Genomic DNA, 22,499 nt, shown 5'->3' with positions numbered 1-22,499 from the left:
CATACCCCCATACTCAGTAGCTCTGATGCAAGATGATTTGAATCTCATTCCCTTAGGAGTGGATCGCAACTGTACCAAGCAAGTGGAGTTAGCCAGTCTGTTACCAGGCTTCCCAGTCCCAACCTGTGAACCAGATGGCACTTACACAGCACTTCAATGCAATGCTACTACTGGTATATGCTACTGCAGTGAGACTGATGGTGTCGTTGTGCCAGATACTGTAACTCCTATCATACTTGGAACTCCATCTTGCTGGCATCTCAGGAACAGTAAGTTTTTGTTTTGTATTTTTAAATGTAAACTTTCCAGATCTCTAAAATAGTTTCCATTGGTAGGCCTATTCATTTGTAGTCTTAGTTGTAAAATACCCATTACCTAAATATTGCGGCTCCAAGCTAATATCATGTGTTTTGGTTTTTTGTTTTTTCAAATGTAATGATAGGTATGCGCACAGCGTCATCATCCCTATATCTTCGTGTCAAAACTTGCCGTGATAGTACGGCGAATCCTCTTGTTTTTCAATAGCTACGAAAATTAGCTATGAAAAAAATATTTATAATACAGGGTGTTGACACTGTGATGCGTGTGTGACTATTGTAATCAACTTTGATGTTAATTCCAAATTTGATATTTTTGCAGATTTGTTCATATTGCAATACTTCAATCCCTTGGCTAAAACAATACCCTAAACAGGTGTTTTCACACCCTAAACAAGGATTTTATTCCTTGCATCAAATTTCATACCCTAAATTTCATTTCCAGCAGTATTAGCAATTGCAATTTTGCTACCCTTTTTCCAATATTTCATGTTTTTGACACCCTAAACGCGTTACGCGCATATCGTGCCTACCCACGAAAAACTATCCTTTTTTTACGCGTTTTTATTATCGCGGATGGTGTACAGGCCACTATGGGAATGACCCCCCGGAAATTCAATCTATATACACCATTCCGACAAAGCCATTATGGCGGTGTCCGCGACTTAAAACTGTGGTGTCCCAAGGTCGGGGGTTCTAACAATAATTAGTGTGCTATACAGAATTGTACACAACAGTGATTTTCAATCCACAATCATGAATTGATTGAACAAATTAAATCTCCCGCACTGATACATCTGTGGTTCCGTCAATAGAGGGCCAAATACAGTAAATGCTTCTCGGATTGGTGTATAGATAGAATTTTGCTCAGGGAATTTGTTTTGTGGGGACACAACATTTTTGAGCAGCATGAAGCGCAATGCAAAATTTTTCAACATACAAATTGTAAATTCACCATGTAAATTTACAGGACAGTACCTAAACTGCATTACAATTTTGAACCACTAGATAGTTGATCAATATAAATAATTTTGACCTTATTAACACCCCCCCTGCAAAATATAAGCACCCATACAAAATTTATCAAGTGACACTATCTGAGCATCCCCATTTTTGGTGTGCCTGAACAATAAAATCAGTCAAATGTCTGAAATAAATTTACCATTTACTCCTTGTGAATTAGAATTATGAAAACAGATTATGACTTCAGATACATTGTATTCTGAATGTTTATAAAACCCAATTTGACTTACTTTTACTTCATCATTTTAATAAGCCCCCCCCCCCCCAAAAAAAAAATGACTGCCTTGAACATGCAGGGTGCTAATTACAGTAACTTTCAGAGAAGTTTCAGCACCCTTTCGCTGTTTGCTTCTTTGGTGCATAATCAGTATGTTGTTATAATTGTCAGAGGATTAGCTAATCAAAACCTCACTCCCATACCTTAGTTCTGTGTTTATGCGCTGTATGCACGCAACAAGCAAAAGAGTGCCATTTTCCTCTACTGTAGGTCAAGTATTTTTATACTATAGGAAGTCCATAATTATACTATAGTTTGATTGTAAAGCTGATATATCTTGTTCTATTTTATTAGTAACTGTTGATGCCAAGGTGTTGACTCATTCTCCAGGTATGTTAATATTTTAATCAAGTTCTCAAGTCTGCCCTCCCGGCAAACACAAAGCATTTTACAGAAAATGCTTTATTGTCAGGTCATATGTGACACGATCAAGGGAAATGAGTCGGATGTCGCTAATATTGATTTTGAGATATTGGCAAAGAAAGTGTTAAAATTATTTTGTTTTAGGCCAAAAAAAAAAAAAAGGTTCGTCTCAAAGCTGACGCGCGCGTTTGTAAAATCCCACGAGTTGACAAAAAACAAATGCGGAAATTTTTTTATTTCAAAAAAATTTTTTTTTTAGTTTTTTCCAGAAAAAATCGGCAGACTTTTTTCTCAAAATACCATGACAAAAAGTCGGGAATAAAAAAAAAAAAATCGCATTTCGCATTTGTTTTTAAATTTCTCGTCAGCTTTGAAACAAACCTTTTTTTTTTTTTGGCCTTATATGACAGAAAAGTCGTATCAACATGGGGTTTTCAGTTTCTGAAAGCTCTAGATGTCCTCTTTAGAAACTCATTTTTGACCAGGGCCAACATGTGACTCATTCCCCTTGATCATGTCACATATAAATTAAGGGTATAAAATGTTGTCATAACATTTCAATTTTGTTTGAAAACTTGCTGAAAAACATTCCAACATAATAAGAGTTGACAAAATAATTTGCAAATATCTTTGCCAAAAATATTTTACAATAACATTTTGACAACATTTTAAAAATATTGTTTTACAAAAAAGGTTATTCTTTTGCTGGGATCACTGGTAGTACTTCTAAGGACATGCTGTACTTTGGAAAATTATTTAATAATTAAGGGAACTGGAATGGGCGTTTTGAGCATTTCGACAGCATTTTTTGTGGGACACGAGAGCACATCAGACCTATTGAATTGCATTCTGAATACGAAGAATGTCTTTCTGTTATCAAATAATTTTCATTTTATGAAATTCACGATATAATACAAATTTTATGACAAATTATTAAAATTTGATATTTTTCACATTTTGGAGATATAACAGTCCTCAAGTAAATTTTATAAATTTAATAAAATAGTCTTAAAATGTATGTAGCTGGGAGGAAAAGCCGACGATCAATTGAAAATTTTGACCTTTCATATTGAAGATATGGATTTTTTTCCCAAAAAGACCTAATTTTGTTTCGTGTTTTGGGAAACTTTTGGGAATCCATATCTTCAATACGAAAGGTCAAAATTTTCAATTGATCGTCGGCTTTTCATCCCACCTACATACACTTTAGGTAGAAATCATCAGATTTATAAAGTTTACTTGAGTACTGTTAAATATCAAAAATATAAATTTTAATGATTTGCCATAAAATGTGTATTACATTGCTAATTTCAAAAATCTAAATTATTTGATATCAGAAGGCCATTCTTCGTATTCAGAATGCGATTTGATATGTCTGATGGGCTCTAATGTCCCACAATAAATACTGTCCAAACGTTCATACCCCTTCCCTTAAACCAATGTCATAGTTAAATTACTAATATTATTGTCCATCACGTTACAGAGAAGATGAAACCACGCTACACAGCTTGCAGTATCAAACAACGTGCGTTTAATGAATCAACCGAATACGAAAAATTCTTCATAACCTACCCTGAATGTCGCGAGGACGGATCCTTTGAACCGGTACAATGCAATCCACTCCGAGGCCTCTGCTTCTGCGTTCATACTATCACTGGACATAAATTTGAACATACGGAGAGTGCCAGGGTACCAGATTGTTTATATTTTGAGGAAAAGACATGCGAATGGAAAGGTGATAAATACTACATTGGGGAACAGTACTATCAGGACTGCAACCTGTGGTAAGTAAGGCACAAAAAGCCATGATAATAAGGAAGTTACCATAAACAAGCCATAATAGTAAGGCAGATACCACAAAAAGCCATAATAGTAAGGAAGTTACCATAAAAAGCAATGATGGTAATTAAGGCAGATACCACAAAAAGCCATAATAGTAAGGCAGATACTACAAAAGCCACAATATAAAGGCAGATACCACAAAAAGTCATAATAGTAAGGCAGATACTACAAAAATCCATACTAGTATCAGATACTATACAAAAAGCCATAATAGTAAGGCAGATACTACAAAAATCCATACTAGTATCAGATACTATACAAAAAGCCATAATAGTAAGGCAGATACTACAAAAAGCCACAATAGTAAGGCAGATACTACAAAAAGCCATAATACCAAGGCAGATACTACAAAAATCCATAATAGTAAGGCAGATACTACAAAAAGCCATAATACCAAGGCAGATACTACAAAAAGTCATAATAGTAAGGCAGATACTACAAAAATCCATACTAGTATCAGATACTATACAAAAAGCCATAATAGTAAGGCAGATACTACAAAAAGCCATAATACCAAGGCAGATACTATAAAAATCCATAATAGTAAGGCAGCAGTAGCGTAGTCAGCGGGGGGGCAGAGTGCCCCCCCTGACAAAAATTGAAAGAAAAAAGTGCCCCTCTGACAAAAAATAAAAGGGAAAATCAGGAGGGCAAAGGAAAAGAAAAGGGCAAGGAGCCCTTTTCTACCGAAATTCAACGAAAATACACAATTTTTCGGCGCTACGCAAGCATATTGCAAAAGATTAAGCCCTTTCCATCCTGATAATAGGCGAAAATAGTGTAAAATACCATTTTTTTTGCGCGCTACGCGCGCACATCGTCCAAATAAAGCCTTTCGTCTCTATGTATTGTACACCTTGGTCTGGGGCGGACATTTTAAAAATGAATTTAGAAGAGCAGCAACGGCATCACTTGCATTACATTCCAGATGTTAAATCTACATCATATGCAAAATTTGAGGAAATTCATACGAGTCCGCTTTTATTTTAGGGCCATTTGTCTATAACTGGTCTTTACATGTAGCCCTATGGAGAGAGTGCCCGTTGAGGGCGCTTATAACCCCATTTTAGGAACAAAATGTGATTTAAAAAAACGGACTCGTATGAAGTTTCTAAAATTTTCAGAGTATGTAGTATGAACATGTAGAAATATTATCAAGTAGTTGCCCTACCTGCTCTCCTCCGAAAAAATAAAAAGTCCTATACCTCAATGATAATGAAACCTAGGTGTGTATGATGCAACTGCAATTTTTTTCGTCTGTGCCCCCAAAATTTTATTTTGCCCCCCTGACCAACAAAGCTGGCTACGCCCCTGTAAGGCAGATACTACAAAAAGCCGTAATAGTAAGGCAGATACTACAAAAATCCATAATAGTAAGGCAGATACTACAAAAATCCATAAAACCAAGGCAGATACTACAAAATGCCACAATAGTAAGGCAGATACTACAAAAAGCCACAATAGTAAGGCAGATACTACAAAAAGCCATACTAGTAAGGCAGCTACTACAAAAAGCCATACTAGTAAGGCAGCTACTACAAAAAGCCATAATAGTAAGGCAGATACTACAAAAAGCCACAATAGTAAGGCAGATACTACAAAAAGCCATAATAGTAAGGCAGATACTACAAAAAGCCATACTAGTAAGGCAGCTACTACAAAAAGCCATACTAGTAAGGCAGATACTACAAAAAGCCATAATAGTAAGGCAGATACTACAAAAAGCCACAATAGTAAGGCAGATACTACAAAATGCCACAATAGTAAGGCAGATACTACAAAAAGCCATAATAGTAAGGCAGCTACTACAAAAAGCCATAATAGTAAGGCAGATACTACAAAAAGTCATAATAGTAAGGCAATAGCCATAATAGTAAGGCAGATACTACAAAAAGTCATAATAGTAAGACAGATACTACAAAAAGCCATAATAGTAAGGCAGATACTACAAAAAGCCACAATAGTAAGGCAGCTACTACAAAAAGCCACAATAGTAAGGCAGATACTACAAAAAGCCATAATAGTAAGGCAGATACTACAAAAAGCCACAATAGTAAGGCAGATACTACAAAAAGCCACAATAGTAAGGCAGATACTACAAAAAGCCATAATAGTAAGGCAGATACTACAAAAAGCCATAATAGTAAGGCAGATACTACAAAATGCCACAATAGTAAGGCAGATACTACAAAAAGCCACAATAGTAAGGCAGATACTACAAAAAGCCATACTAGTAAGGCATATACTACAAAAAGCCATAATAGTAAGGCAGATACTACAAAATGCCACAATAGTAAGGCAGATAGGCCCTACTACAAAAAGCCATACTAGTAAGGCATATACTACAAAAAGCCATAATAGTAAGGCAGATACTACAAAAAGCCATAATAGTAAGGCAGCTACTACAAAAAGCCATAATAGTAAGGCAGCTACTACAAAAAGCCATAATAGTAAGGCAGCTACTACAAAAAGCCATAATAGTAAGGCAGCTACTACAAAAAGCCATAATAGTAAGGCAGCTACTACAAAAAGCCATAATAGTAAGGCAGCTACTACAAAAAGCCATAATAGTAAGGCAGCTACTACAAAAAGCCATAATAGTAATGCAGCTACTACAAAAAGCCATAATAGTAAGGCAGCTACTACAAAAAGCCATAATAGTAAGGCAGCTACTACAAAAAGCCATAATAGTAAGGCAGCTACTACAAAAAGCCATAATAGTAAGGCAGATACTACTAAAAGCCATAAAAGTAAGGCAGATGTGTTTGGTAGAAAACACCTAAAAGTCAGGTTATAAGGGTATATAAGGAGCCTATGTTTTAATGTTTAAAAATATATTTGAAAACTTGCTGTAAAATTTTGCTAAAAAGTATTAAATAAAACATGTTGCTGTAGTGTTTTTTATATAAAACATTTTATTTACATTTTGTCCAAAACCAAAACACATTTATAACATGATTATACTGAACATTTTAAAAACATTTTTGCATTTGCTGGGTAGGTGGTATAGAAATTCACTTCTGGCATGCAGTAACCATAGAATTGGTACATACAGATTTTAAGATATGCTAAGATCCACAATCTATGGAAACCAAAAAAAATTTGAAGAAACGTTTTACGGGGAAGGGTCATCGCTGTTTATACAGGGAACAGGGGGTCAAAATTCAGATTTGCTAAAATCCAGACCGATGTATTCCTTTTTGAAAAAGTATAGTTTGACCTATCTGTGATGTGTAGTTTTTGAGTTATGAGCAAAAATGTTAAAGGTCAAATTTTGACTGCCACGGGTGTCAAATTGGAAACATTTTACCACACACACTGAATAAAAGATAATTCATGTATTGTTTTTCATTTTTTTTACAGCACCTGCAGTGGCAACAACCTTGCAGCATGTACACGCATGGGATGTGATGAGAGTAAGGCATTCTCCATAGATTAATTGATTTGAATGATTGATTGATTAATTGATTTGATTGATTGATTTGATTATTTGTATGTATCTATCTACCTTCTGATATCACTTGTATATAGGAATTATGAATTGATTGCTTGATTGCTTGATTTGATTTGATTTGATTATGTGTAGTGTACGGTATCTATCTACCTTCTGAAATCACTTGTAAATAGGAATTATTTAATTTGATTCCAAATTGTAAAAATTTAAAATCCAGGGAGTACTTGATTAATTTTGACTGAATTTTTAAAAGAAAATGGTCAAATATGTGTGAAAAAAAGTGTTTTTACAAGGTTTCTGTGATTGTTTAGGGTCATAGCCTCTTCCTGACAGACTGACCCTTCTTGGAATGTCCAATCACCTGTAGAAGAGGGTTATTGTTTTTTGTTGCCTTATACCAGACAAAACTGAGAAGTTGACATTCCTGCTGTGTTTTCTTCCATTCTTGACAAAACTTGTAAATTATAATTACAGTGTAGAAAACAGGGAAAAACACTACATTTACACCTCTCTTCCATGTAGCACTTTCCATGTATCAAATTTTTGGCATAGATAATTCAACTGGCAAATCATGAATTATTGTATAATTATTCCAAAGATGAAGGAAAGGTTAGCGCAACTCATTATTATGTTTAAATTGTGAAATTAAAAGTGAAAATGCATGTCAAGCTATTTATAGTATAACTTTTGTTATTTTCATACTTTCTTTTTCAACAGCTATGTGCTATGCCAATGGACAAGCATTCAGAGAGGGTGAAAAGGCCAAAAAAGACTGCAATGAATGGTAAATTTGTTGGTTTATCTGTCTCTCTGTCCCTGTGTTAAAAATTGATTAGAATTGTCTCCATGCATTGTCAGGATTACCCATCAAGCACACACTGTTTTACAGAAAAGGTTTAAATGTTGGTTATACAATTATAGTTATAAAAACATTTTAATAATGATCATAATTATTTTTTGAAAACGTGATGCAAAACATTCTAACAGAATGTAATTTAACTGTTGACAAAATATTTTGCAAATATGTTTGCCAAAATAGTTTGCAATAGCATTTAAAATGTATTCTTGATCTTCATATAACCCAACTTTTGAATGTTATTAAAACATTTGGAATAAATGATTGAAAAATATTTTTGTGTTTGCTGGGTAGTTCGGCATGACTCTCTCAGGTTGGAGTTATATTGTATGTATATAGCCATTGGCATAGCCAGGGGCAGGGGGCACCTTCCCCCTGCGGGAAATCTTGTCCCTCCTCTGTGGAATGCTGGCCACTGATATAAGATTTTTAGGCCTTTTTCATGCTTTTTAGCCCATTTTTGACAATTTCTTTGAAACTTGGAAAAAAATAAACCAATCAAGCTATGCAATGTTGTTACTAAGCTGCCAGTTGCTAAGGTGGTAGGTTCTTCAAAGTATGCACACACATTCAGTGGCGTAGCGTGGGTCATCCAATTGGGGGGGCACCGACTATCATTGGGGGCACAAGCCAGTTTTTGGCAATTTTCCTATGGGATTTTCTAAATTTTGCAGTCGATTGGGGGGCACATGTACCTATACTGCGCCAATAAAGTATCCTTACAGTTGGAAAAATAATCACAATTTCAAAACTGAACAATATTTGGGTAACATTGTTTTTTTAATAGATGCACTATTTAATCCTGCACATTATGACACCACATTGAATCCAATGTGACTTCAAGAAGCAAAGTTACAAGCATTTGATTAGACGAAGGTCCAGTTTTAAAAGTGACAAACTGGCCTATTCAAAACTCCACAGACTAGACATCTGGTTTGAGAGTGGTGAATGGCTAATTTATGCGTTTGGCTTTAATTTAAAAACAAAAGGAATAAAAGAAAACTGAAACAAAAGAATTGACAGATAAAATGAAAGTTATGAAAAATATAGAGAAGTAAAAACTGAAATAAAAACTGTTTTAAATAACGCTTCATTGAAGAAACAGTGTTGTCTCTTTGTTTCGCTTTTGGAATCTTTTACGCCTTTGTATAGGCCAGTTTGTCACTTTTAAAATTGGACCTTCGTCTATTCAATTGCTTGTAACTTTACTTCTAGAGGTCACATTGGATTTAATGTGGTGTCATAATGTGCAGGATTAGATAGTGCATCTATTAAAAAAACAAATTTACCCAAATATTGTTCAGTTTTGAAATTGTGATTATTTTTCCAACTGTAAGGATACTTTATTGGCGCAGTATATGACGCTACGCCACTGCACACATTTGACACAATGCCCAACATGTACACTTAATTAAAAATAGCAACAGTACAATGCTTTGAAATGATCATTATAACTGATGCTTGTATTATGGGTTTTTTTCCATAGCACATGCATAGGTGCTGAATGGCAATGTACAACAAACTCTTGTCCTATAGAGGTCCCAAAGACAGGTAAGTTCTAATATTAAATCTTACAGATTTAAAATTAAATCTTACAGATTTAAAATTAAATCTTACAGATTTAAAATTAAATCTTACAGATTTAAAATTAAATCTTACAGATTTAAAATTAAATCTTACAGATTTAAAATTAAATCTTACAGATTTAAAATTAAATCTTTAAAATTTAAAATTAAGTCTTTAAAATTTAAAATTCAAATCTAAAAGATTAATTTTAAATCAAAAATTGATTGGTCCCTAATTACAATCCTTAAGGATGTATTTTTAAATCCTTTAGTAATTTAGAGTGTACACCTACTCATATTCATCAGCAAACTGAGGACCCCACGATCCATCGCAGCTATTTAAAAAATATGTTTGTTTGTGTATTATATTTGTAGTTTATTTGAGCCCACAAACAAATGCAAACACACAGTCAATCTAAGGCAAAAAAAAATAATTGTTTGTTTGTCCTCCACAGCTTTGAAAGAGGACGTGCAGGCTGGACCTTGCTAGAGCTAAATGCTACAATCATTCATGGCGACTTTTAAAAAAAAACCAACATTTTGTTTCTTTAATATGCAGTTAAAGTTATAATTTGTGTTCATGTCATAGTCTTTTAATGATTTCAAATCCAATGTATTTTGAAGTCACTAAAAATAATAGACTATGACATGAAGTTATAACTTTGCATATTGAAGACACAAAATGTTTTTTTTTGGAGGGGCTTTTTTATTTTCAACCATGAAAGATCTTAGCATTTAGCTCTAGCTAGGTCCAGAGATACTCCAAATTGAGAAAAAATTGAATTTTACTTATTAAAAAAAAAATGAAAAAAAAAAAATTGGTCAGGCGGTGGAGGATAAACAAACAGCTTTTTTTTTGGCCTTATCATAAGGATTCCATCAAAATAAAATGATTTGAGCAAAAAATTTAACTTTTAATTAACAGGTCTGCCGGTGGAACCAACATTTGAGAGAGGGTGTATGCGCCGGGGAATTTACCACCAAAAGGATACAAACTTCTGTGACAGATGCCAGGATTGGTAAGGTTTATCTCAGTGTCTTGACGAGAAATTATGGTTTGCTTGTTATTTGTGACCGTCCACGGCGAATGAGCCGTAAATTCCTCCCCGGTCAATTTTGTTTTTATTTCGTGTTTAAAAATAAACATCATAAACTTAAAAATGGTATATCATTTGACTTCAAGCGATATCCAGAAGCGGGGTTATGGTTTGTTAAACTTTGCTCCTTCAACAAAATTATAGCTTTTACGTTTTACATGTGTCTCTTTTTCCACATTGTTGGCAATAAATATCAAACAATCATAATTGGCGGTCATTTCAAATCATCCCCAAGTCAACGAGGTTTAAGAAAGTTCTCTCATTGTTAATTGTTGGTTATGCATACCTGTACAAAATACAATGCCTGGTAACCCACCACTTGAACAGGATTGAGCAATATAAGCAAACAAAGACCAGAGCTATTAAAAGTTCTATAGCCATCTAAGGTAGAAGCTTATTATCCACTTCAACAATAGGATTATTGATTAGTTTTTGACTATCGAAATGAGACGGATGTCGGGCCAGCTGAAGTTACCGATGAATATGACCTTCGTACACATTTTACACCGTAACTCAGAATACAATTTAGGGAATTTACGGCTCATTTGTGCATTTTGTATAAGCTCACCGTATTTGACTTGAAAAACTCAGCAGCTTATTAGTGATTTCATGAACTCAAAATGTATATTGCTAAGGGTTCATTTATAAGTTTTATCTACTTATGAGTTCAATCAAACTATTTGTGAGTGGACACTACGAATGAGCCGTAAACTCTGCAAATTGTATTCTGAGTTAAAGTGTAAAATATGTGTGAAGGTCGTATTCATAGGTGTCTCAATTCGTTGCGACAAGTCATCAAACGCTGTTTAAATCAATCAATAATACTATTGCTGAAGAGGATAATAAGCTTTTACAAGAATAGTTCTTGCCTTTGTTTGCTTTGGCTAAGTCCTGTTCAAGTGGTAGATAACAAAGCATTGTATTTTGTCTTGGTATGTCATAATCAACAATGAACAATGAGAGGATATTTCTGAACCTCGCTGACTTGGGGATGATTTGAAATGACCTCCAATTATGACTGTTGGATATTTATTACCAGAAATGTGGAAAAAGAGACACATGTAGAAACGATAAAAAATACAATTTTGTCGAAGGAACAGAGTTCAACAAATCATAACCCCGCTTCTGGATATCGTTTGAAGTCAAATGATATACCATTTTAAAGCTTATGATATATATTTTCTAAACACGAAATAAAACAAAATTGACCGGGCCGACTTAACTGCTGATTTGCCGTGTCCAATCACATTTAAACTGTTATAATTTAGCACTTTAGCAATTTAGTATTGGTATGTGTTCTTGTCTTGGAAGTGACTATAGCAAAGAAGAGAATAAGTAATGGGAGTGGTAGAATCTGCATGTTATATTGTCACCAGTAACTAGCCAATTCAGTATGATCAAAGTATGGTTCAAGCTTTTGATGTTAATTGAAACTATGTGTGCAATAAAATGATTTTTTTTCCTTCTTTTATTCATCAGTACTTGCATTGGTGGAGATTGGGCTACGTGTACAACCACGCAATGTATGAGTTGTAAGTATTAGGCAATGTATACAACATGCAACTACTTCATCAACACTGTTATCAGCAGTAGATGGGTACTTCATCAACTCTGATATCAGCAGTAGATATCAACTTCATCAGCACTGTTATCAGCAGTATATGGGTACTTCATCCCCACTGATATCAGCATTAGATGACTACTTCATCAACACACTGATATCAGCATTAGATGACTACTTCATCAACACACTGATATCAGCATTAGATGACTACTTCATCAACACACTGATATCAGCATTAGATGACTACTTCATCAACACACTGATATCAGCATTAGATGACTACTTCATCAACACACTGATATCAGCATTAGATGACTACTTCATCAACACACTGATATCAGCATTAGATGACTACTTCATCAACACACTGATATCAGCATTGAGATGACTACTTCATCAACACACTGATATCAGCATTAGATGACTACTTCATCAACACACTGATATCAGCATTAGATGACTACTTCATCAACACACTGATATCAGCATTAGATGACTACTTCATCAACACACTGATATCAGCATTAGATGACTACTTCATCAACAAACTGATATCAGCATTAGATGACTACTTCATCAACACACTGATATCAGCATTAGATGACTACTTCATCAACACACTGATATCAGCATTAGATGACTACTTCATCAACACACTGATATCAGCATTAGATGAAACTACTTCATCAACACACTGATATCAGCATTAGATGACTACTTCATCAACACACTGATATCAGCATTAGATGACTACTTCATCAACACACTGATATCAGCATTAGATGACTACTTCATCAACACACTGATATCAGCATTAGATGACTACTTCATCAACAAACTGATATCAGCATTAGATGACTACTTCATCAACACACTGATATCAGCATTAGATGACTACTTCATCAACACACTGATATCAGCATTAGATGACTACTTCATCAACACACTGATATCAGCATTAGATGACTACTTCATCAACACACTGATATCAGCATTAGATGACTACTTCATCAACACACTGATATCAGCATTAGATGACTACTTCATCAACACACTGATATCAGCATTAGATGACTACTTCATCAACACACTGATATCAGCATTAGATGACTACTTCATCAACACACTGATATCAGCATTAGATGACTACTTCATCAACACACTGATATCAGCATTAGATGACTACTTCATCAACACACTGATATCAGCATTAGATGACTACTTCATCAACACACTGATATCAGCATTAGATGACTACTTCATCAACACACTGATATCAGCATTAGATGACTACTTCATCAACACACTGATATCAGGATTAGATGTCTACTTCATCAACACACTGATATCAGCATTAGATGACTACTTCATCAACACACTGATATCAGCATTAGATGACTACTTAATCAACACACTGATATCAGCATTAGATGACTACTTCATCAACACACTGATATCAGCATTAGATGACTACTTCATCAACACACTGATATCAGCAGTAGATGACTACTTCATCAACACACAGATATCAGCAGTAGATGACTACTTCATCAACACACTGATATCAGCAGTAGATGACTACTTCATCAACACACTGATATCAGCAGTAGATGACTACTTCATCACACTGTTATATGGCTATTTCATCTACACTGATATCAGCAGTAGATGGCTACTTCATCAACACTAATATCAGCACTAGATGACTACTTTATCAACACTGATATCAGCAGTAAGTATCTACTTCATCAACCCTGATATCAGCAGGAGATAGGTACTTTAACACTGATATCAGCAGTAGATGACTACTTCATCAACACTGATATCAGCAGTAGATGATTACTTCATCAACACTGATTTCAGCAGTAGATGACTACATCATCAACACTGATATCAGCAGTAGATGATTACTTCATCAACACTGATTTCAGCAGTAGATGACTACTTCATCAACACACTGATATCAGCAGTAGATGACTACTTAATCAACACTGATACCAGCAGTAGATGACTACTTCATCAACACTGATTTCAGCAGTAGATGATTAATTCATTAACACTGATATCAGCAGTAGATGTCTACTTCAGTAACACTGATATCAGCAGGAGCTGACTACTTCATTAACACTGATACCAGTAGTAGATGACTACTTCATCAAAACTGATACCAGCAGTAGATGATACTACTTCATCAACACTGATACCAGCAGTAGATATGACTACTTCGTCAACACTGATACCAGCATTAGATGACTACTTCATCAATATTGATATCAGCAGTAGATGACTACTTCATCAACACACTGATATCAGCAGTACATGACTACTTCATCAATACTGATACCAGCAGTAGATGACTACTTCATCAACACTGATATCAGCATTAGAAGACTACATCATCAACACTGATATCAGCAGTAGATGATTACTTCATCAAAACTGATATCAGCATTAGATGACTACTTCATCAACACACTGATATCAGCAGTAGATGACTTCTTCATCAACACTGATATCAGCAGTAGATGACTTCTTCATCAACACTGATATCAGCATTAGAAGACTACATCATCAACACTGATATCAGCAGTAGATGATTACTTCATCAAAACTGATATCAGCATTAGATGACTACTTCATCAACACTGATATCAGCAGTAGATGACTTCTTCATCAACACTGATATCAGCAGTAGATGACTACTTCATCGACACACTGATATCAGCATTAGATGACTACTTCATCAACACTGATATCAGCAGTAGATGACTTCTTCATCAACACTGATATCAGCAGTGATGACTACTTCATCGACACACTGATATCAGCATTAGATGACTACTTCATCAACACACTGATATCAGCATTAGATGACTACTTCATCAACACACTGATATCAGCATTAGATGACTACTTCATCAACACACTGATATCAGCAGTAGATGACTACTTCATCAACACTGATATCAGCAGTAGATGACTTCTTCATCAACACTGATATCAGCATTAGAAGACTACATCATCAACACTGATATCAGCAGTAGATGATTACTTCATCAAAACTGATATCAGCATTAGATGACTACTTCATCAACACTGATATCAGCAGTAGATGACTTCTTCATCAACACTGATATCAGCAGTAGATGACTACTTCATCGACACACTGATATCAGCATTAGATGACTACTTCATCAACACTGATATCAGCAGTAGATGACTTCTTCATCAACACTGATATCAGCAGTAGATGACTACTTCATCAACACACTGATATCAGCATTAGATGACTACTTCATCAACACACTGATATCAGCATTAGATGACTACTTCATCAACACTGATATCAGCAGTAGATGACTTCTTCATCAACACTGATATCAGCACTAGATGACTACTTCATCGACACACTGATATCAGCATTAGATGACTACTTCATCAACACACTGATATCAGCATTAGATGACTACTTCATCAACACACTGATATCAGCATTAGATGACTACTTCATCAACACACTGATATCAGCAGTAGATGACTACTTCATCGACACACTGATATCAGCATTAGATGACTACTTCATCGACACACTGATATCAGCAGTAGATGACTTCTTCATCAACACTGATATTAGCAGTAGATGACTTCTTCATCAACACTGATATTAGCAGTATATAACTATATACTTCATGAACACTTCGTATCAGTGATAGATGACTACTTCATCAGCACTGATTCTTTTTCATGTTCTCCACATACAGGTTGTTAAACATGTGTAGCAAAATCTTGCTAATGTCACCTTTTTCACTGTTATTTTCACATTTGTTCTTCCAGTCTTGTGTTACCATGATTGCCGAGCATACTACGATGGAGATCAAGTAATCATTGATAACACGCTACAGTAAGTTCATGATAACATGAAAAAAAAAAAAAAAAAAAGTTCATGATAACTCATTTAATTTTACATAAGGAACAACAATCAATAGTTATGAGTGGCGATTGGGGAATTTAGGAGGGAGCATGATTTGTTTCAGGAAAAAGGGAACACAATAAATAATTTATTTAATTTCCAGGTCAAAAAATAGAGGGAACACACATTTTAAGTTGGCACACAGGATCACTAAAAGTGGCAAATTTTAGACATTGTTTTGTATTGTATCTTTAAAAGTAATGATGATAAGTACATAAAAGTATACATTTTCCGAAAGAAAATGCTGCATGGAATCCAACTAGCATGGCAGATTTCTGCAAAAATGAGCACTTTTTGAGAAAAGCGCTAAAATTGATTTTCCATGCCAATTTTTTTCGGTCTGCTTTCCCTAAATATCAAAATTGACAAAAATGGCATATCTGTGTTCTAAAGGCAAAAATCTAGAAAGGGTTTTCTCAAATTTATGAATTTTTTCTTCGTTTTGAAAATATACCTTAAATTATCTCAAATTTTGGTCAAAATTGAAAAAAGTCAAATTTTGATCTTTTTGACCCATATTTTTAAAACAAAGAAAAATTTTAAAATTTAAGAAAACACTTTCTAGATGCGTGTCTTTAGAACACAAATATGCAATTTTCATCCATTTTGATATTTTGGGTAAGTTGTTATGGCGGACCGAACAAAATTGGCATGGAAAATCAATTTTGACGCTAAATCTGCCGTGCTAGTTGAATTCCTTGTGTCATTTCCTTTCTGAAAATGTACTTTTATGTACTTATCATCATTACTTTTAAAAACACAACACACAATAATGTTTAAAATTTCCGACTTTGAGTGATCTTGTGTGCCCCCTTCAGTGAAAAAATTAAGAAGCAGGGGAACCTGACATTTTGAAGCAATGGTGATGGGTATTATGTTTATTTATTTTTTCGATATCATGTTTACATGGCAAATGGGCAAGCCATGCTGACACTTGCTTTATATTACACCCATTCTTTGCCCAACAAGTTATGCAACTACTATAGTATGTTTATAAAAGATTCCTTCTAAAAGTGTCATTGTCATAGATATATGCTAACATAGCCTGCGAGTGGTTCAGCCGAAAGCCATGTATTTAAGACAAAATTAGACATTTTACATGAATCTGTAATTTAGATACTGACAGTATCTAAATTAGCTACATGTACCGTAACCACCTGGGTATAAGCCCACCTTCGGCTATAAGCCCACCCCCTATTTTTCAAAACATTCTGGGAACAAGGGTGCACTCAGGTATAAGCCCAGTACTAAATTTTGGCCAAGTCAATGCTTTGCTCTCATATTTAATGAGATTAAAAACATATCAGTTGATAATTAACATTCCACACTTACAATTTTAAGAAATTGACATAAAAGATAGAAATTACTGGTACATTGGGCATATACAGATGAGGGATAATTGTTCTTATTTTAAAATTCCAGCACTAGCCCTTCCCCGGTTATAAGCCCACCCCCATTTTTGAAGTGAAATCTGCCATCTAGGGGGGTGGGCTTATACGCGAGTGGTTACGGTATTTGAATGAGACTTCAATTTCATCAGTACTGCTGTTTTCTTTGTTTTTGGCCAAATTTGTCATTTAAAAAATACCAAATGACAAATTGAATGACTTATCCTTCACTTTTAAGCAATTTATAAACAATTTTATTTTTTTACACTTGCGCTGGGATCACTGGATGGGTCTTTAAGAAACAAATAAAAATGAAAAAATAGATAAGTGAGAAAAGAAGATAAAAGAACAATAAAGACACTATGAAAGAAAGAAAGATAGATAGACAGCAAGAAAGAAAGTGAAAGAAAGAAAGAAGAGAGGGAGTAGTGAGGAGAGGGAAGGGATGGAGTGAGAAGGAATATAGATGGGAACTGTCACAGCATCATGAGCAAATTAAGTTATTATATTTTTTGATCTCATGATTTGCACTGAATATCCACAGCACCTGTGACTACATAACTGGAGAGTTTGTAATATCAGAGTGTGTCAAAGAGGATGGAACCAAACTGACAACAGGACAGTTCTATGACAAAGACTGCAATAGATGGTAAGTATAAGGACTGCTTCATACTTTGTATCAATAGATGGTAGGTATAAGGACTGCTTCATACTTTGTATCAATAGATGGTAAGTATAAGGACTGCTTCATACTTTGTATCAATAGATGGTAGGTATAAGGACTGCTTCATACTTTGTATCAATAGATGGTAGGTATAGGGCCTGCTTCATACTTTGTATCAATAGATGGTAGGTATAAGGACTGCTTCATACTTTGTATCAATAGATGGTAGGTATAAGGACTGCTTCATACTTTGTATCAATAGATGGTAGATATAAAGCCTGCTTCATACTTTGTATTTGATGTCAATTCATAACCTCATTAATATACGCGAAACCTGTGATCCAATCAAAAGAAATTGATTGCCCGATCGCGCACTAATTGCGAGGTCATTAATAACTCACAATGACTCCTGACGCGCTACAATGACTTCTGATGCGCGTGCATGTATAAAGCTAAGTGTTATTGCAACGCACGCGCCTACGCGATGCCGCCGCATTCTGGCATTTTGGGGGGGTGCGTCACACCCCCCTGGCTACGGGCCTGGGGGTGGGCAAGAGTTCTGACTGGGGGGAATTTTGGCAAGAGTTCTGACTGGGGGACATTCCCCCCCTTACCCTGTCACTGTGCATTAACGAATAAATTGAAACGCAGTAATTTCTGATACATATCTCCATTCATCACTACATCAACAAACAGAAAATAAGTAATTAATTTAAGTATGTGTTTTCTTGTATTCACAGTTACTGCAGAGATGGTGGTGAATTTGATTGTGAAACCAATGTGTGCTTTTAGGTAAGAGAAGATATTCAGATTTTTCACTTATAATCGGGCCTACAATCAGTGAAAAAAATAGTTGGCAATTTGCTGAAAACAATTAAAATGCATGTCATACCAATTATTTCCTTAACAATTATATTTAGTATGAAAGGGTGTGATATTAAGTCTGTCATAAATTTGAGGTATGGACTACCACTGCAGCCCGCCCTTCCCTATCTTTCAATGCTGGCAGATATTTCCAGCCCCCGCACTCCATGCATCCGCGTGTATCAAAAATTTCGCGAAATAGGGGTGTTTTCAGATGAAGAAACACGATTCGCGAAACACAAGAAAAAGGGGTGTTTTTCAAACCACTTGTTCGCGAAAAAAAGGGTATTTTTGTCGAAATATCACTTATCTTGCTTTTACCCGAGAAGAGCCGGCCCGGAGAGCCGGGTAATATTTTATTATAATCTGGCGCACCTGGTGTGCACCCGGCCAAGTGATTGAAGTTCTGCCAAAAAAGGGTATATTTGAAAGATCGTTTGCGTTTTAGCGAAAATAGGTATTGTCGAAGGCCAAATAATTCGCGAAATCGCTAAAAAAAGGGGTGTGTTTTTAGCGAAATGAGATGCAAAAGGGGGTGTTTTAAAAGTTCACCGACAAGCATGAATACCCGTGGGTGCATGGAGTGCGGGGGCCGGGCAGATATTACAGACCTGTTGACAACATGGCTTTGTCCAACAGTGAATTTGGGGAGCAGGTGATAGAGATTCACCAAAAGACTTTTTTCCATGATTGTTGGTCCCATCATGGCTGATGGATAAAGGGGGTTGGAATGTGAATAAAACAAATCAATATTAAATGCATAGGAAAGAGAAAACCAAGATTGAAATAGAGTTTTTATTTCTAATATAGAGCAATGCATCTTTCAATGAAGGATGGTTTACTTATAAAGACGGCTCAGTACCAGAAGTGGGTAAGTGCAATATAGCTGCCCTGTGAACATTTGGCAATTTACACATAGTATATTGTACTCATCTACACATGGCAGCTACACATGGCAGATATTGCACCTACCCACTTCTGGTACTGAACAGTCAATAACTACTAGTATAAGACAAGCTCTCTGCTGATTCTTTCTCAGCTCAGGAATTACAATTATTATTTCTTAATTTGTATGTTTTTTGTGTTTATTTGCAGAATGAAGTTTAAGATTGAATACAAATAACTATGAAGCTCTGAAAATGTGAAAATGTTTGATCCGTCATTGTGACTTGCACAAATTTTATGGACTATATAGATAATCAAGTATACTCTGATATTATACATCATGTTTTTGTTAAATAAACTTTTCTGAAACATAAAACATATGTACTTCTAATCAAATCTCTTATATATAAAAGTTTGATGGCAACAAGTAGCCTGGACCACAGAAGGCTCTTATACCAAAATGAAAATTCATATTCCACAAGTCTAATAACTGCCAATTCAAGGCAGGCCTAAAGATTTACATTAAAGTTAAAAATTTGAATAGAGTACCTCTATGTGTTTCAGTTGACATCATGGTCTCTGGGGTGAGATTGTATATTTAAATGTACAGATTTTCTTTATTAAAACCGAACCATTGGCAAAATAAAGATTAAATCTAGATTTAGTAGTAACTGTTTAAAGTATTTACTGTAAAACTGCCATTTGCATTCAAAAATACAAAATCATGAACAAACTTTTATGTACATATTTTGAAAGAACATAAATCAACATGATCCCCCCCCCCTGGCTATGCCATTGTTTCTGTGTCTGTGACCAATCTAACATTTTGATGATAAGATTTTTGCGTACAAAGAATACCACCTGAATTTGTAAATTTTCAGAAAAATGTTTCTTTGTCATCCTTTTATTTCTTTGATGTCTAGAGCCACTTAAAAACACTAACCTCACTTTTACAGAGCTGCCAACCCTTCTCGATAAAAACAAATCCTGCAGAAGAAGCTAGTAGAAGACTTCCTCATTTGCTGACAATCTTCTGTCTTCTGCAAAACATTAAATCTTCTGCATTTGCAGCCATCTGGCTAAACCTTCTGCATTTACAGCCATCTGGCTAAAAATCAAAACAAAATCAATCATATGTTCACTGTCCTGTTAAAATGCCTTGGAAGGCATTTCTAAGGGTCTCAAAAAGCTAACATCCAGGACATATCATTTTTTGGGGCTGTTGGCATCAACACAATATTCACCCAGTGGTACATTTTTCCCCTGCCCGGTGGGGTCTATACTGGCTACCATGATATTTTAGACAAAAAGGGTTTAACAAACTACCATAAAAATTTGTTCTTATACGAGCAACTCGTTAATAGGCACATATGCTTATTAACAAATTTTTACAGTAGTGAACATTGTTACCGTTTTTTACCGTTTACAAAGTACCAAAGTAGTATAATAGTTAAATATTTAGGAAATGATGGACATGGTGCACATGGTGGATAAGCAGTATTACTCAGAAAAATGCTAAGATATTCCATAATTTGGTAAATTTTCTGTATCAAAGTAATTCTACTATTCTTGTAAGTTATGTATACATGTACTTGTAAATTACTGTAAATCAAAGTACCCAGCAAATGACATATTTTTGTCAAAACTTTTTTAGAACATTCCATGTCAGGTTATGAAGACCGTTTAAAAACATTGTGAAGTTTTGCAAAATATTTTGTCAATTAAAAACATGCATGTTAGAATGTTTTGCAGCAAGTTCGTAAGTGTTTCTGAATGTTGTTAAAATGTTTAATATCCTTTTAAAACCTAATAACCCAGCATTTGAATGTTTTTGGCAACCTTTTCTAACTATTTTTGACAAAATTTTGTGTTTGCTGGGTATCTACCTTTTGCATCTAATGTGAATGATTAAATTGCAGTATTTATTTTCTTGTTTGTTATTTTGTTGATGTTTGATTTATTTTTCTTAACCACCACATGGCCCAGTGGCGTAGCTGCAGGGGGCAGCAATTGCCCACTGTCAAAAATTGCCTATTTGGGCCCCCGCCCCCTAGTGCAAGGGAAAAAGCGGAAAAGGAGGGAGAGAGAGGGACAGAGAGATGGGGAATCCATACGATTTGCAATACCATATGATTATTATCAATAAGCCTGGCAAAAATTGTCTATTTGGGCCCCTGCCCCCCTCCCCCTCCAAATGCAGGGAAATTTGGTGGATTTGGGCCCCCGCCCCATACAGGCTTCACAAAAAACGTCAAAATTTGCTCCATTCGAACTGAACAACCTGGCCCCCCCCCCCTTTCAATGTACTGCGCATGCAGCTGGTTCAAGTTATACTGGTTCAGTTCCTCTGATCGCGGAGCATGCATGGCT

At 35.2% G+C, this 22,499-nt stretch overlaps 1 protein-coding gene across 1 annotated transcript in view; it reads left to right on the top strand.

Annotated features, from left to right (window-relative positions):
• The window catches only part of LOC140144480 (uncharacterized), a 63,598-nt gene extending 41,658 nt beyond the window's left edge, over positions 1-21,940 (top strand). The window contains exons 26-37 of the mRNA XM_072166291.1: positions 57-269; positions 1,912-1,947; positions 3,464-3,764; positions 7,186-7,238; positions 7,994-8,060; positions 9,619-9,683; positions 10,623-10,716; positions 12,274-12,326; positions 16,193-16,259; positions 18,261-18,365; positions 19,121-19,172; positions 20,340-21,940. Of these exons, the coding sequence (XP_072022392.1) occupies positions 57-269; positions 1,912-1,947; positions 3,464-3,764; positions 7,186-7,238; positions 7,994-8,060; positions 9,619-9,683; positions 10,623-10,716; positions 12,274-12,326; positions 16,193-16,259; positions 18,261-18,365; positions 19,121-19,172 (1,106 nt within the window). The 3' untranslated portion in view covers positions 20,340-21,940. The remainder of the gene's footprint in view (positions 1-56; positions 270-1,911; positions 1,948-3,463; positions 3,765-7,185; positions 7,239-7,993; positions 8,061-9,618; positions 9,684-10,622; positions 10,717-12,273; positions 12,327-16,192; positions 16,260-18,260; positions 18,366-19,120; positions 19,173-20,339) is intronic.
• Positions 21,941-22,499: the final 559 nt, after the last annotated feature.

This window comes from Amphiura filiformis, unplaced genomic scaffold, assembly GCF_039555335.1.
Source record: "Amphiura filiformis unplaced genomic scaffold, Afil_fr2py scaffold_58, whole genome shotgun sequence".
NCBI lineage: Eukaryota > Metazoa > Echinodermata > Ophiuroidea > Amphilepidida > Amphiuridae > Amphiura > Amphiura filiformis.
Note: the sequence above shows the minus strand (reverse complement) of the source record. Positions and strands in the feature narration are given on the sequence as shown.